This window comes from Natator depressus, chromosome 7 (assembly GCF_965152275.1).
Source record: "Natator depressus isolate rNatDep1 chromosome 7, rNatDep2.hap1, whole genome shotgun sequence".
Classification (NCBI taxonomy): domain Eukaryota; kingdom Metazoa; phylum Chordata; order Testudines; family Cheloniidae; genus Natator; species Natator depressus.
In genome coordinates, this window is record NC_134240.1 from 66,086,351 (window position 1) to 66,099,497 (window position 13,147).

General features: G+C 42.6%; 1 protein-coding gene across 9 annotated transcripts in view; it reads left to right on the plus strand.

Moving 5' to 3' along the window:
• Positions 1–13,147, plus strand: part of ZMIZ1 (zinc finger MIZ-type containing 1) — a 478,186-nt gene that overhangs the window by 311,625 nt on the left and 153,414 nt on the right. For all 9 annotated transcript variants that reach the window (XM_074958674.1, XM_074958670.1, XM_074958666.1 and 6 more), the window contains one exon: positions 1,194–1,299. In XM_074958674.1, coding sequence (XP_074814775.1) covers positions 1,194–1,299 — 106 coding nt within the window. The remainder of the gene's footprint in view (positions 1–1,193; positions 1,300–13,147) is intronic.

Here is a 13,147-nt window from a genome sequence, read left to right on the forward strand (position 1 = left end):
TGATTATTCCAAATTTAATCTTATTTGTTTGTCATGAAGATCACTGGTGCTCGATTTTGAGATTAGAAGTGTTAAAGAAAATGGAAGGGGAAACCACCTGATGCAGTTGCATAAATCTTAGTTTCCAAATTAACATCAACAAAAATCTATCCATAAACTGCAGCATTATCTGTAGTAGTACTCTCTTAATAAAGAAATCTGATTCTTTATTGTTAATTAGGAAAAGTAGATACTGGAAAACAATTTGGAATGAGAAGATTCATGTGATAGAACTGACTACTTAACACAGAATGGTACATATCATTACCATTTATAGGTTATTGTGTATCTTGGTTTCTAACTCTGTTCTGTACCATTGCTCTTTTGAGAGCCGGTTCTAGACACAGATAATTGCACACGAATGTGCACTGTCTTTTAATTTAACGAGTGGATTTGATCCCGAGACAAGGAAGGAAAAAGAATATTTTATTTTTTGGGTTGTAAGCTACTGAGAGCATGGATTGTCTCTCATGGCACCTAGTGCAATAGAGCTTCAGTTGTGGCTGGGGCCTTTTGGTACTGTTGCAATACAAATAAATAAATCTGTCTCTATTGCCTACACCTTACTTAAGTTCTCCTTTCAGCTTGTATGATATATGTTTGGATAATACTTTGTTTATATAGACCTTTTATTAGAGATCCTGTTTATCCAGAAGGATTCCCAAGATATTTCCCAGAGAGTATACAGTGCTACTGAAGTGCAGCCACCTCTGGGGTGGAGGGTGGCAGCTGACCAGAACATTGCGTGTTGCATAGCAGTGATGTGAGAGGATTTTTTAATCAAGAAGATCAAGACAGTGCTCTTAAGAACAGTGCATTGTGCTTGTTAATGTCTGTGCAGCAGTGTTTAAGATCTGGTCTGATAGTTCCTAAATACAATAAAATATGTCATGCTTAAGTGTATATGAAAGTTCTTCTGTTTGTTTGTATTAAGCTTTGCCTCTCCAGGGGAACGAACAGATAACAGATGCAAAAGTGCAGGTTTCTGTGCTTGTTTGAAAAGCTGTTGGAGAACAATGCCTCATCCCCATGTATATGCTATGGATGTCACAGCAGCAGACAGTTGTGTACCATTTGTGTCAATGTGCAGGTTAATGTGACTTTGCAAGAAGCTAGAAGTAACCCCCACTGAAGCTTTCTCTTTCCCTTCACAGGTTGTTAGTCGAGTGGCAGCACAGCAAGGATTTGACTTGGATCTTGGATACAGGCTACTGGCCGTATGTGCAGCCAACAGGGACAAATTCACTCCAAAATCAGCTGGTAGGAAAAGGCTATTTCCATTATATCAATGGTTCTTTCAGGGTCAAATTCTGCACAAATATCACCAAGTATCTTGCTCCATCATAGCTACTGAATGTGCTGGCCATGAGCCAGGGATACCTGATGCTGGGAACCCCTGCATTCTCTCCAAAAAGTGTCACTCGCTGCCCTGGTGCTCCGCCTAGTTAGTGTTACTTCCAGAAACAAGGTCCTTAATATTCTATAACCCTGAGATGGAAAAAAATCCCTCAGGGAGAACCTATACACCCAATCCCACCATTTTAGTGAACTCTTAATCTCTCGCATTGCCTTTCTATAATGTGTCTATTTGTCTCATTCCTTCAAATTCCTTCTACAATCCTAACTGTATCTAGTGTGGACTTTTTGTTGTGTGGGCCATAGGTGTCTGTATAAAAGAGTACCACTTGTTCTTGTAATTCGTGCTGTTTGGTAGTATTCCCACCTATTCTTAACCTATATAATACCATGCAACCACCATTCCAATAGTCTGGCAAACAATGCATTCACTTCTATTTTACTACAGCTTTCTACCAAAGTAGCAATAATGGATCCTTGACATGTCACCGTTGTGTGGGAGAGATGAAGAATCCATTGTTTTGTGTCTTTTTGCCGCACTTGCTTACATTTATTTACTGTGCTTAATGTTCACCTATTCTCTTAGTTGACTAGTGTCAATATAGCACACACAATCTAGGAAAATGAGCAGATAACTGCTCCTTTTCAGAATTGGACATACTTAATTGTATTGCCTTCGTGCTTAGTATTGACTGCCATGCCACCACAGTCACAACCTCAGCAAATGTTACCTCCTTCCAAGACAATAATTCTTATAGTGAACTGATTGGATCCTACCACTGATTCTTATTGGTGCCAAACTTCCATTCATGGGTAACTTTTGCCTTCAGTGTTCAAGGCAGTTCCTTATCAAATAGTGGGTCATGCCTTATGTCATACTCATTGACTTCACAGATTTGCCTTTTGTGTGATTACCAGATTATTAATTTTGCTAAATGTCCAATAAATTGTCCATGATTTTCACTCCTCTAAGCACCTCCATGAAATATTTATTGGCTTTCAAAATGTTCTATCCAATTTATTAGGCATGATCTCCCATTTGTGAATTATCTCCAGTGATAGCTGTCTGTTCTTTCCCTGATTAATCTTATCGGAGGCTTTTTAAATCCAGCTTTGTGTGCATTAAGATTCCTCTATTTCTAAATATGTTTAAAATAGACCTACTAAAGGTGCCGTGTAATTTCTTTTGCAACTTTTTCCTGATGTGGATCCCATCACGGTGCTGGCAGAGGGAAGGTTGTCAGTCTTCAGACATTTTCATTTCTTGATTCACTTTTCTTGCGTAGTCTTGACAACCTCCAGTTTTTCATTCCTTCTAGGGAAATGTTATGTCTGTGCAAATAATTATTTTTTAGTCATATCTGTCTTCACTCAGTGCATTTCCCTTGCAACCCCAGAAAGGTATTGCTGTCTCTGTCATTAGCTGCTTGTAACTTTATGTATTTGGGAATAAAAATCTTTAATTTTTAGCTTAACATATGATAGTAAGAATCTTCTTTTCACTCTCCTCCTTTGCTTACCATTTCCTACTCATGTACACAGCTTCATCCTTTAATTCCAATGACCTGAGGTGTTTGCTTTGACATGTGCCTGTTTTGCCTTGTGTTTCACCAATAATCTTTGCATTTCCTTTTCCATAAACATCAACTTTTCACAATCGCCCTTATTACCAAATTTGCTAGAGTAGGAGCATAATCATGGGCATCTATTAATGAATCTGTGAAAAGTTGCATCAGTAGACGCAGTCCGTGCCCAGAAGGGCTTATGTTCACATGGCAGACATGTGAGAGCTACTAAAATAAGTGGGGAAATTGGAAGGTGGGCAGACCCGAGTTACAAAAGCAAGGTCACTCCTAATCATTCTGACAGGAGAGGTTCATAGTAAATTTCAAATATCCCCACTGCTTTATGGTCTGTTAAGCCACAATGATTCTACTCCCTCATGCAACTTCCGCTAAGATCTTCTGTCAGTTATTTCTTGACACTACCTTTTCTCCTTCAGTGTTTTCTCTGGATCTTTCTAAGTACTCTATATTCCTCAGTATTTATAGCTCCCTTCATGACTCACTTCAGTTATTATGTCAAGAATTCTTGCATGTGTAGTTTCTGAATAACATTTTCTTTTTCCCCGGCCTGGCTTGTTGATTTTCTTTAGGACACCTTCAAAACTTTATCTGAATGACCCCCTTTCCTACTCCCAAGATGTGCTGATGTATATCCCGCATGATTTTTTAAAATCAAATAGTTTTTTGGAGTATTTTCTTTCTCTGGACTTAATGTTGAGGAATGTGCAAGGGTTTGAGTCCATTCCTACAAATTACACTTTAATGTTATTAAGGAAAGATACTTCTATAAATGCTGTTATTCCATATTGTCCACCACTTTGACATGTGAGATAAGCAAAATTTCATTAGAGAGAGGTAACCAGAAATTGTTGAAAACCCCTCTCCAGCCCATAATTTCTAGATTACTTATTTGGTCTAAAATGAATATGACCCTCATTTTTTATGTGTAAAAATCCAAAAATATGAGATGCAGTGATTATTAAATGGTTCGTTATGTATCCCCTATCTATTGTTTCTATATGTGTTACACAGAAATCATTAGGAAAGTCAAGTGTTGCCTTAAAAAATAAAGTTGTTCCCATTAGTAGTAATTTCTTGCCAACATGTTTTTTATAAGTTAAAGGGCTTAGCTGAATCTTTTTTCAAAGGAGGTTCCAATTAGAAAAGTAACTGTTAAAATTGCCCTTACTGCGTACTTACTGCGTGTGTATCCCCCAAATCATACCTGCTAACGTTACTGAAAACCTCTTTTGTGTGGGTGTGTTAGAGTATTGCCATACAGGACATACAGTTCTCGGAGATCAAGCTGGGGTATATTCTGACTCATGCATCAGTGGCCAAATTGTAAGCTAATTTCTAACGGCAGAATCTTTGTTACTGGGATGATGTAAGTGGGGAAAATCATAGCTTGATTTCAGTTCTCAGATTTAGTTTGCAGAGCTGGTAGTTAGAATAAACATCTTTTTTTACTTTTAAACTGAGCAGAATTAATCTGGATATAATTGAGAGGCTAGATATGGTACCCTAAAATAGCCTTTTTACAGAGGCATTTTCTTGTATTTGCAATCCAATGTCTTGAGAGCTGAAGATCTGCTTTTTATTATTGTGCAGATTTTGAACTTTTTTCCCTTCATGAGTTGGAATTGCTTTACTAGAATCAGGCACTTTGTTATGGTTAAAGGGGTTGGTATTGGCACTTCCTGTCAGTTAGGAAAGTATTTCCTTTTCTAGGAGTGTCTTCTTTACAGTTAACACTGAGTCTTCATATACTATGGTGAGACTCCAAATGACTTCAGTGCAAAATGGAATTTTGGAGAGCAAACTTATCACATGCAAATTCTTAACGGTCTAAATTGATCCATCCATTTGTTGTAATGCAAAGGGTAATATTTTAACAGTCTTGTGTTTAAGAAAAAGTACATGACTGTTAACTATTTGCCCTTTGGTAATGTTTTTCATATTAGGATCCTAAAGCATTTTGCAAGCATAAACTGTGGGACTAGATTTGGAAGATGTGCAAATCTTTTTTTTCTGTATTGAATTTGTATTTAGTTTATTTAAGGGTCTGGTCTCCCTGTTCTAGTTTGATAGCTCCCCTTAACAAAGAGTGACTGGCAAATCGGAGAGGCACAATACCCGAGGGCTCTAAACCCAGAGGATCCACAGCAGTTTGTGAAGTAAAGACAAGAGAGCAAATGTTGGGACAATGCAGTGGAATGTGTAGTGCAGTGGTTTGTATTGTGTAGGCAGCTGAACAGTTGGATTGACCCACCAGACACACTGCAAGAACGTTGCGTCCCACAAGACCTGAAACATCCTGGCTATTATCTTTGATTCCTTCTGTGAAAAGAAAGTTCCCATTGGCTTCAGTGGGACCAGGATATCACCCTTATGTATAAATGGGCCTTTTTGTGTATCACAATACAAGAATTCTTGCAATACACAAGTCCCTCACTCTTGTAGAAGAAGTGCGTAACAATTTACACTAGTATCAAGTTCACAATAAGGCCAGAGTTGGAATTTATACCGACACGCTCCACAGTATGGTTGAGGGACTTCAAGGAGGTGGTGTTAGGAAGCCGGCACTGTTGCTGTTCGTGCTGCAGCTTTTCTGTGGATGAAGAGAAAATTCATTCTGCCACTTTTCACAAACATTAAATGTGTTTATAAAGTTCTGTTTCCCCCCATGTCCAACCCCACCCTAAAAAAAGAAAGAGATTACTGTTACATTGGCAATAAGACAATATGCATTCAAAAATGAGGGTGCCAACTGTAAATATCTATCCCGTTTTCTTAGAACTATGATTATTTTTCCTTTTTTGGGGACAGGGGCAGGTAAATGACATACTAAAATAAAATTAATTTGCTAAACTACTCATTGAGTTGTGTATACTATAGGGATGAACAAACGACTTTTTGCCAGATAACAAGTGGCTTCAAATGTCAATCATTTCCAAAGTTTTCTGGAAGCTTGGATTGGTCCAGATCAGTGTCATTCACTGCCTCCTCTCCTCTCTAAGCCCTGCAGCCACTATGTCTTTCCTCTCACTACTGTAGGGTGACCAGATGTCCCGATTTTATAGGGACAGTCCCGATATCTGGGGCTTTTTCTTATATAGGCTCCTATTACCCCCCACCCCCATCCCGATTTTTCACACTTGCTGTCTGGTCACCATACACTACTATTCCATCCCCCTAACATTTTAATTTGGGGCAAATCATTTCTTAGGTTTTCTCTGCTTAGCTCTGAATTGCTGCCCACTGGATTTTAGACCCCTCCATCGACTTGTGTCCCAGAGCACTGTGTGTATATGTGGTGTGCACTCTGGAGCGTCCAGTCATTGCCAGAGTAATGATGTGAGCAACATGTAGAGGTCTCCAGTCCTGGTGGCAATCTGAAATGACAGGGAGGAGGAAGCGGCAGGGGGAAGGACAGAGATGAAGGAAGATGGTTCATTGGGTGTGATGGGAAGGAGAAGCTTCTGATGGGGTGCATCTTTAAAAGGTGTGTTCTTACATTTTATTAGCTAATGCATTGCCACTAAAAGGAGGTAAAGTCCTAGTGAAGAGAAGGCAGTTTGTAGTTTTCACATGTGTTTAGCAGTCAGGGTGAAGACTCTGGGAGTCTACAGGGCTGGTGCAACCACTAGGCAAACTAGACGGCCGCCTGGGACGCCAAGTGGTTGGGGGAGGCCAAAAGCGCGCTCCGGGGAGGTGGTGGAGCGGAGGTGAGCTGGGGCAGGAGGGCGTGGGGAGGGCTGCCTGCAGCAAGTAATGGGCAGGGGGCGCAGGGGAACCGCTCCCCGCCCCAGCTCACCTCTGCTCTGCCTCCTCCCCTCAGCATGTCGCTCCACTCTGCTTCTCTCCCTCCCAGGCTTGCGGCGCCAAACAGCTGATTGGTGCTGCAAGCCTGGGAGGTGGGAGAGTTGGAACGGTGGTGGCGTGCTCAGGGAGGAGGCAGAGCAGAGGTGAGCTGGGGTGGGGAGCTGCCGCACGGCTCCCCAGACTGAGGGGCCAGGGGGTGGGGGGGAGCTGCCGCAGGGGGGGCACCTCAGGGTGGAGGGGTGGGGAGCTGCCGCAGGGCTCCCGGGGGGGCTGAGGGGGGTGCAAGATGGAAGTTTCGCCTAGGGAGCGAAACATCCTTGCGCCGGCCCTGGGAGCCTAGGGTTTATCTTGATCTGCTAACATGTGTTAGTCGAAAAACGGCGTTGTCTTCCCTAGGACTTTTACTTCCATGTTCGTTGCCACGTGTTAGCTGCTGTAAGGTGAGAATACATTTTTTTTTCCTAGTGAAAACAAAGCCTGTTAGGTTATTGTTGCAGAAAATATCTGCCCCAAACTCTTCTAAAGTTCATCCATTACTGGCACAGCTCCTACATAGTGTACTTGTGTAGTTTTTTTCCCCACTTTTTGGCCGAAGCCCTTTGTGCGTGGAGTGCAGGGGGTGCAGGACGGGTACAGGGTGCAGCAGGGGGCTCAGGGCAGGGGGTTGGGATGCAGAAGGGGTGCAGGTTGCGGCAGGGGGCTCAGGGCAGGGGGTCCGGGTGCAGGAGGGGTGCAGGGTACGGCAGGGGGCTCAGGGCAGGGGGTTGGGGTGCGGGGTGCAGCAGGGGGCTTATGGCAGGGGGTCGGGGTGCAGGAGGGGTGTGAGGTGCGGCAGGGGGTCTGGGTGCAGGAAGGTTTCGGGGGGCAGGTCCGGCCCGGCGTGCACGAGGGGCAGGGCAGGCTCCCCGCCTGCCTGCCTGCCTGTCCGTCCTGCCCCCGCGCTGCTCCGGGAAGCAGCCGGAACCTGGAGGGCGGGGAGGGGACACAGGGGTCTCTGTGTTGCCCCAGCTGCGCCTTCAGGCACCACCCCCTGCAGCTTCCATTGGCTGGAAACTGGGAACCATGGCCATCGGGAGCTTCGGGGGAGGTACCTGGAGGCGCAGCCAGGGCAACACACAGGCCTTTGTGGTGTCCCATCTCCCCCCCCCCCCCCCCCCAGGTCCCAGCCTCTTCCCGGAGCAGCGCGGGGGCAGGGCAGGCAGGCGGGGAGCCTGCCCTGCCCCCTGTGCGCGCCAGGCCAGAGCCGCTCTAGGTAAACGCTGGGGGGCCGCGGGGAGCTGGCAGGCCGCAGAAAATCGCGGGCCGCATGTTTGAGACCCCTGTTCTGGAGGGTGCCTAGGGAGACCCGTCTGGCATGAAAAGTATTAAAAAGTTATTGTGTGGTTTTTCAGTAGTAATGGTGATTTAATGACTTGTGCCTCTTGCCTCCGTTTCTTGGCATTTAACCTGTCATAATGGCTGCACCTCTTATAGCCCATGCTGCTGTGTCTGGGCCACTGTCTCTGTAGCAGGTCAAATGCAGCATTTGCCACCCTGAAGACAGATGACACAGCTTTTAAAAATAAATGTTTGTCTCTTTTCATGACAGCTGCTCCCAAAATATCAACGGTAAATTCTGTTGACTTGTTGACACCTATAGGGAATGGCCCAGCAGGTTAGTTACATGCTCATTTGCTTCTGAACTACAGGCTACCTGCATGCCTTTGTGTTTGCCTGTCTTTTCTCTCCTCTTAATGCCTCCTCCCTCAGTGCGGCCTGAGTTCTCCTTGCAGCATAGTGCTGATTGGGACCCCTAGAGGTTCCAGGATTTAAATGAAGGCTCTTTGGAGCATGAGTTTGGCTGCTTTTGCCCTTCCAATCCAGCATTTTCAGTTGTATAATGCATTTATTTTAAGGCCTATTATGCAAGTAAAATGGAGTTCACAGATCATGTGGTTTGGTTTTTTTTTTTTGGTAAGTCAGGAAGGAAATAATTTGCTACAGGTTTTTTTTTTCATAAATACTTTAACAAGCTGCTGAACTTTTCCTTGCTCCCAGAGTAGCTTTTGCTTTTGTCAGTAGGCCAAGCTGGGGCCAGACAAGGGGACAACAGGATGAGATCATACCGGAGCGTTGTCGGAAAAAGACAGTGTTCGATATCTCTGCACTGAGAGAGGCCTGAGGGCAGTATTGTGCAGAGAAAGTACCTCAGCAGTCACTGAGAAACTGCAGCAAATGAATCCTGTGACAGCCTGGATGGGCGGCTAAGTGTTAGACATTTGATAGCAGAGATAGCAACTCTTTCTGTTTGATAGAGTGCTGTGATTGGCTTGTTTTCAACCACAGTTGGCTCTGTTTGGCTTTCTTTAGTATTGCAGTTAAACAATAACACTACTTAATCTTCTTAATTATGGACTTTATTAAATAAAGTATGAAACTTCATGTCATTAGGGTTTTGTGTATTAAGATTTGTTTGGTTTTGGGGTATCCTTTTAAGACCATAATGGCTTAACGTAAGAGTAATTAAGCTGTGCTTTTAGTGGGTCAGATACCAAAGTTATCAGTACAAAGGACCCTGAGATAACCAATTTATATTGCAGTTAAGTGAATTGGCAAGTCGCAGTTTTAAGACATAGCCTTGACATGATGCTGGAGCCAAAGGGTTTGTCTTGAGTAGGATAAAAGGTCTTTTTCTTGTTCAGTGTGTTAGCTAATGTGACTTAAAACATTGGTGTGGACAGGGTGAGTTGTATTTTAACACAGGTTATCTAGTCAGTGAACTCTTGGCTCTTCCCTACACTTCCAGCAAATATGTGGATTCTGGTCTAGATATACAGTATCCTAAAAGAGAACAGCGATCATGGGTGGTTAAATAAGGGTGGTATTTGCTTTTATGTCTCACCTTTTGAGGTTGTCTTGTATGTATGACGCTGGACTGGGTTCAGTTCCCAGGTCTCCCACACACTCACTCTGTGCCCCTAGGTAAATCAGTCAATCTCTCAGTGCCTCAGCTCTCCATCTGTGAATTAAGGATTAAAATGCCCCCTTTCTCTCACCCATGGCCCACCTGGTCTGTTGAAATTGAGAGGCCTTTGGGGCGGGGACTGCTTCTAAATCTATATTTGTGCAGTGCTTAGCACAGGGGGGCCTGATTACAGGTGGGACCCCTACACACTGCTAGAATTCCAATAATAATAATAATTCTATGCTGGAGTACAGATCCAAGAAATATAGCTCTATTAAATTTACGAATCTCCTTCTCAACAATTTATAGTGGCTTCAGCACACAAGCAGGTAATTCATGCCTAACTACTTAGTTTAGATTAATGGGCTAGGTTCACCAATTCCACATCCCTGCGCAGCCTGGCCTCCTGCACACCAGAGTGATTCACCACGTGGGAGAGTAGCCAGTGTTAATGCTACCTAGGGGGAGCAGCTGTAGCTTGTGTCTGTGCTCCGTGGGCACCCCATCCGCATAGACTATGGAAAGAATACAGTGAATTAGCTCATCCTGTCATTCATTTCCCAATGAGTATAATCCACTTTGAGGCTAGGCTGGAGCTGACAGTGGTTGTGGAAAGATTTCAGCCCCTTTTTGTTACTGTATCCTTCCCTCAGTGGAACCTCTGCTTCAGTGACTCTGCCCTTGGGTTTTTGGTGGTAGAGACAAACTTAAACCTAAGCTGACCGTGGCCCAATGCTTGTAAAGCACTTTGAAAGTGAAGAAATTGGTGACCTAACTGTCCAGCAGAAACCTGAAAGGAAAAGGGGTGGAAGATAGGGGAATGCATATATGCATATGGAGGAGAGAAGTAAGCAAATTCTTTATAGTGACATTTGCCCATCACAAGGTGCCCTTTCTGAGCTGTAATACAGTCTGGCATGTTATCCTTTTCCAGCTGTGCTTCATCCAGATGTACACCAGTGGGTCACTCCAGTGCCCTTCTGTTGGTCTGGATGTATTGAGAGCATTCAATTAAATTCATGGGGAGTCCAGCCACCCGGACAGTAGGATTAGCTGCTTCCAATAGTATTGATAGCTTTTTGCCACTGATGTGCTGCACTACAGGAGCATGAATTGGATGAGCAAATCAGCTCTTCTATCCCAAGATAACAAGTGCAGTCAATATATGCAACTGAGTTTCTGCTGGTCAAAATCCCAAATCCATTTCTTAATTCTTGTATTCCTGTGTCACTTAGCCTTAAAGAATGTTCTTGCTCTTAACCCCTTGCACAGGAAACTAGTATTGCCCAGTATAAAGGTTAGTAGACAATGCTTATTTTCAGAGAAGAATTATGAGTTAGGTTAATTTCCCTGCAGAGAAGTATTATTTTTTTAATAGTTTTTACTATTACATCTCCTTTCATTCTTCTTAGTTCTTCCCAGATATAATACACCTGTAACAAAGAATTTAGATTAGGTGCTGTGTGATAAAACATAATTTTAAACATCAGTTAAAGAATAATCAAAGAATCAAGCAGATCCAGTCTAATAAATTATGCTGATTTTTAAACCATATCCTTCTGACATCATATGGAAGTGGAAGTAAAGGAGCAATGTCCCAGGGTAATAGAAATTAGATAAGGAGAGTAGATATGAAGCGACCTTTTAGAACATATATTCCCCTCATCGGTGAAAGATTGTTCCCTACAGTGTATAAACCTATGTTTTCTATGAAACTCGGAGGTAAATTTGTCCATCTTTGAAAATGCACCTTGATTGTTCTCTTTATATACACTGTTTTTCTTCCATTTTACTTCACTTTTTAGTAACTCATAAAGAAAACAATCAGTGCGTGTTTCCTCTGCAGGTGTTCCAGGTAGAGAGAAAACTGCCTTATTTTATTTATTTATTTATTTGTTTGTTTACGTGATTGGCTTTTTATTTATTTATTTATTTTGTTGACCTATTCTTTTAATTCTAACAAATCCCCTTGTTCTTTTGTATTCTTGACATCCGAGCATGCTAAATCATTGTATGTAGCAGTTATAGGTAGGAAATAAATTAAGGAATAAGGGGAGAAATAACTTTTCACTTACAAAAATAAATTAGTGTTCAGCATGAAGATTGATTTGGACCTAAAACTAGAAAGGGGGCCTGAATCAAACCCCTGTATGTAACCAACATTCTCCAACTGCAGGTTGATCTGAACTTAATAGCTTGAGCCCATCTGTTACCAAATGGGGGTGGGTGTGTATGTATGTGTAGCCAAAGTGTGGATTGGTGGCAGCATCCCTAGTGGACTTTATCGCAACTCTGGCTCACTGAGCTGCCTTAGACAAGACTTTTGACCCCCTTTTCTCCATATGTAAAGTGAGGATGATTATTACCTACATATCGACACAGGGGCATTGTGAGGATAAATTGTTTAAGACTTGTGACACGTTTTGTAGGTGGGGTAAAAGTGTTTTTTAATGTTAAACATTATTAGTTCATTCCTCACTTTGCAACAATTAGGCAGGTGTATGAAGAGCCATTGCTTCCCTTTGTTAAAGCTGAGTCAGTTTGTATGTGGATTCTAGAGCACCAGCCTCACGCTCTCAGCACTTTACAAAACGTTATACTGTACTCCATACAATAATGTTAAGCATGAACAAATTCATGAAGCTGCCATAAACCCCTCTGAAATCAAACCCCACACAGAAGTCTCATTAGCCCATTGACCCTTCCCTCCCCAGATGGAATGGAAACTGAGAGGCTGATCAATCCGGCCGCTCAGATTCCAGGTTTGGAGAGAGCAAGTTCCAAAGTTTAAGTGCTTTCGTGGAAAATGCTTGCCAACGCCCCCTGTCCTGGTTAAACCAAGGAGACACTGGCTTGTGCATCTCTGCTGATCACAACTATGGCATTTTAACACAAGGAAAGAGAAGTTAAGCATGTAATCATTTCCCAAACCATTTAGGGCTTTACAAATAGAAACCAATACCTGGAATTCCAGCTGATCACTCTGAGCCCTGAAAACCTCTAATGCAAGCTCTTGCAGTGCCTCATATATTAAAATATTTTTAATAGTCAATTTTATTTCTTTCTTTCTTTACTTTGGAGTCATTTAAACATACAAATCTGAACGGTCCCCAGGAAGTAATATTGAACTTCTGAGAACAGAGTGGTTGGGTTTTGTCTGATGGTCTCCTCTACAGTTGCCTGGCTGGACCCAAATCATATTCATCTTACTTGCTTTGTAAAGTAAGGCCTTTTCATCATAGTAAAAACAAATCACATGTTTTAGTGTGCTAACTATAGAAGCAATTTCATTAAGACAAAGAATTGTAGTGGCCTCTAGATTCTCTATATGAAAAATGCTTCACCGCAGGTCTAAAAATGAGATTGGTAGACGTAAATTGTTGGGAATTTGTAATAGTCATCGTCTCCCACTGGGTAT